Source organism: Oryzias melastigma, linkage group LG22, assembly GCF_002922805.2.
Source record: "Oryzias melastigma strain HK-1 linkage group LG22, ASM292280v2, whole genome shotgun sequence".
Lineage (NCBI taxonomy): Eukaryota > Metazoa > Chordata > Actinopteri > Beloniformes > Adrianichthyidae > Oryzias > Oryzias melastigma.
In genome coordinates, this window is record NC_050533.1 from 2,372,452 (window position 1) to 2,375,894 (window position 3,443).

General features: G+C 46.8%; 1 protein-coding gene across 1 annotated transcript in view; it reads right to left on the reverse strand.

The window, feature by feature from the left end:
• Positions 1 to 3,443, reverse strand: part of dact1 (dishevelled-binding antagonist of beta-catenin 1) — a 7,096-nt gene continuing 3,653 nt past the window's right edge. The window contains exons 3-4 of the mRNA XM_024270531.2: positions 2,615 to 2,740; positions 1 to 2,535 (exon numbers count right to left, since the gene is read on the reverse strand). Coding sequence (XP_024126299.2) covers positions 773 to 2,535; positions 2,615 to 2,740 — 1,889 coding nt within the window. The 3' untranslated portion in view covers positions 1 to 772. The remainder of the gene's footprint in view (positions 2,536 to 2,614; positions 2,741 to 3,443) is intronic.

Below are 3,443 nucleotides of genomic sequence, written 5' to 3' on the forward strand. Positions count from 1 at the left end.
ACTAGCATGTTGCTAAAATACTAGCTTAACTGAGAAATAGCCCAAAAAACCTTATTAGAGGCTAAATTATCCAAAAATGTTAGCATATTGCTAAAATATTAGCTAAATTAAAAAATAACCATATGAAACCCAAGTAGTATTAATGTCCTTAACATGTTGAACGATTTGATACCCATATTGTGTAGGTTTCAAAGTGTGCAAAAAATGTATGAATTTTGTGGAAAAAAAAAAATCGCACAACTTGTGTAAAATTGTGTTCAATTTTAAAACTTGTGAGGAATTGCTGAATTTGCAGAAATTTGAAAAATTGCCATTCATTTCAATGGGGTTGAAATTGGGTAACATCGCAAAAACCATAAAGAGCACAAATTTCAAAAATACAAGCGATAATGTCTTTAATGAACTGAACGTCTTGATACCAAGATTGCAGAAATTGCATAAAGTGTGATTGAGTTTTTAACGTCCAAAAAGTGTACGGAAGAAAAATAGCCACACATAGCCACATATTCGGCTATGTGTGGCTTTCTGGAAAAACGTAAATGTTTACGTTTAGGCTGTGATTGTTACACTTTTTCTGTTAGCCTACAAACCGACCCCGGCCCCCCATCAGAGAAGAAAACAGTAATGTGGCCCTCATTAGAACAAGTTTGGGGACCCCTGGTGTGGAGGACGAGCCCAGCATGTCAAACTTCATCCTCAGAACCGACGTGTTCTAAGAACCATCAGGAGGTCTGTGTCATGTGACCGAAGCCTCTGATCCAACACGCGGTGGTCACATAGTGGTCATCAGTTTCAGAGAACCCGATCGGAACCTGAGGATCTTCTTCTTCAGCTTGTAGGAAGCCTTGACCCTCACCAGGGTCTTCATCTGTGCTTGCCCTCCCACCCCAGCTGCTCCGAACTGCCCCAACCTCCTCCCAGTCGAAGTTCCCGCCCCCGCACTCTCCTCTGTGTCGGTGGTGCTGTCCTCTGCCTCACCGCCGCTGCACTCGCTGTCTCCGAAGCGGTTGGCGGTGTAGTCAGAGTTCTCGTCCTCGCTGGTGTCTGCGATGGTGGAGTGAAAGAGCGACACACACTCAGCGGAGTACTCTGAGTCGCTCTCTGCGGCACGGGGGTATGGTCTGCTCTGCTGCCCCTTGGAGGCGGGGCATGTTCTGGCGCTTTGCCCCTCTTCCCTCTGCGGTTGCCCACTGCGCCTCTTGGCCGTGCAGTTTTGGTTCTCACTGATGGAATGCAGCCGCCGATAGTTGTGTCGACTGTGTTTGGGTTTTCCTGCGACGATGACCTGGTCGTGGAGGTGACGGCTTCTGCGGTGACGGTTGCCGCGGTGACGGTGGCTCAACACAGCTGCTTGTGTTCTAAAAGGTGTCAGTAGTTCCTCTGGGTCTTCTGGCAACGATACTGGAACAGATTTGTTTCTCGCCAATGTCGCTCTCGTGTAAACCTCAGTGTGGGCGGAGCCTCCATCTTCCAGGTACTGGAACCTCCTGGAACTGGACCTGTGCCGTGACTTCTCATGCCGCCTCTCTGACTGGACCACAGAGGTCTCAAACATCAGAGAAGTCTTCACTTTCGCAGCCTTGACATTCTTGCTGCCGACCTTGCAGAGTTTGGCACTTTGGTGATGGGAGGAGGAGCTGGTAACCTTGTGACGCCTTCCTCCTTCCTTTGGTCCTCCTGGTTTCGTGGTTGCAGTGGACTCCCCAATACAGGAGAGCTCTGGTACACACCCTCTGGCCTCCTTTGTTTGGCTGTTTTTGAGAGACTTGGTAGACTTTGTCTTTACACTCGGAGGCATTTGTAGAAGCAGCTCCTGGTCGTTGGACCCACATGGCCGACTTTGTCCTGCAAGGGAGGAGTGAAGCGGAGAACTCCCCATTTCTTTAGAGCTATCGAGAAGACCTGAGTGACCTTTAGATCTCCTGGTTTTGAGATTATTGGTCACTTTAAAGTTGTATATTTGAGGGTTTGCAGAAGATCTGCAGTCGCTCTTCTTCATCTCATCAACAACCTCCTCTCCTTGACTCTTCGGCGGAGATGACCTGGAAACTCCCTCTGCTGACCGACAAACTTTCTCCTCAGAACCTTTCAGAACTTCAAAGCCAGAGACCTGTTTGGCACAAAGACTGGGCTGTCTAAGGACACTTTTTGTTGGGTCGGTGCTGATGCTAGTCCTGGGTCTGCTGGACCTGATGGGCTGGGTCCTCCGCTGCAACAGGCTGTAGATGTAGCCATCCAGGTGCTTCAAAGAGGAGCTCTTAAGAGCGGAGTAAGTTTCTGCTTTGAGACCATCTGCAGCATCTCGACCTCCACCCTGCAGGAAGGCGGGGCTCTGAGCGGCGTTGGTGCGCAGCGGACTGGGGTAACGAAAAACGAGGCTGCTGTTTGAGGCCGGCGGGTCAGAGTGGGAGGTGGTGGAAATCTCAGCTTCTGGTGGGGGCAGGTGAGCCGATGAGAGCGAGGAACAAACCACGCCCGAAGAAGACGAGGCGTCGGAAAGTCCTTGGACAAACTCCTCACAATCGGCCAGCTCCTCTGGAGAAAATAGAACCTCAAATCAGACCGAGGTCCAGTAGACAAGAAAGCTCCGGTTGGGGCTCACAGCAAGACTCACCTTGGGATGCATCCGTGGATGTGGGGGCTCCGTCGGTGTCAGTCATTGAGCACAAACATTCACTGAAGACGGAATGAGAAGATGTGGAGAGCGACCCGGAAGCTCCATCACTGAGCTCGTAGAACCCTGAGAAGACGGGAAAAGAAAGGTTTGACGGACCGACCCGCAAAAGACAGGGTTTAGACTCTCATGCTATGTACACACAAACAGATATTCCTGAACAAACTTGAAACCATATGTCAAAGTCAAGGCCCGGGGGCCGGATCCGGCCCTCCAGGTAATTCTATCCGGCCCTCCAGATCATTTTATTTTATTGTTATGAATGGCTCGATGTTATCTTGCGCTTATTTTCTAACTTGTATAATTTTGACAAAATATATTTTTATGGAGAGTAAAATATTGAAAGTTATTTAAGGTTTAAGTTGATTTATTCTGGAATAATATTCCTGCATTTTTATTATTCATAATTCTGTTAAAAAGTTATAGTTTTTAAGTTTTTTTTTGGTCATTCTGCTAGCTTTTTAGACTATTTTGGCATTTACTAAGATTTGTTTAGACTATTTTGGGGTTTTAGCTAATATCTTAGCTACATCCTAGCTGTTTTGGCTAATTTAGGCCTTTTTTCACTTTTTATGGTTTTTTAAATTTAGCTATTTTTTAGCAACATGCCAGCTGTTTTGGCCAACCCAGGTTTTTTAAAAGTTTTTTTTTTTAAAAGGCATTTAGTTAATATTTTAGATGGCTATCAGCTTCAGTGATTTCAGCTATTAACTTCAGCAGCCAAATTCAGCTTCCAGCATTCACACTAGCATTATCACAGGTAATGCTA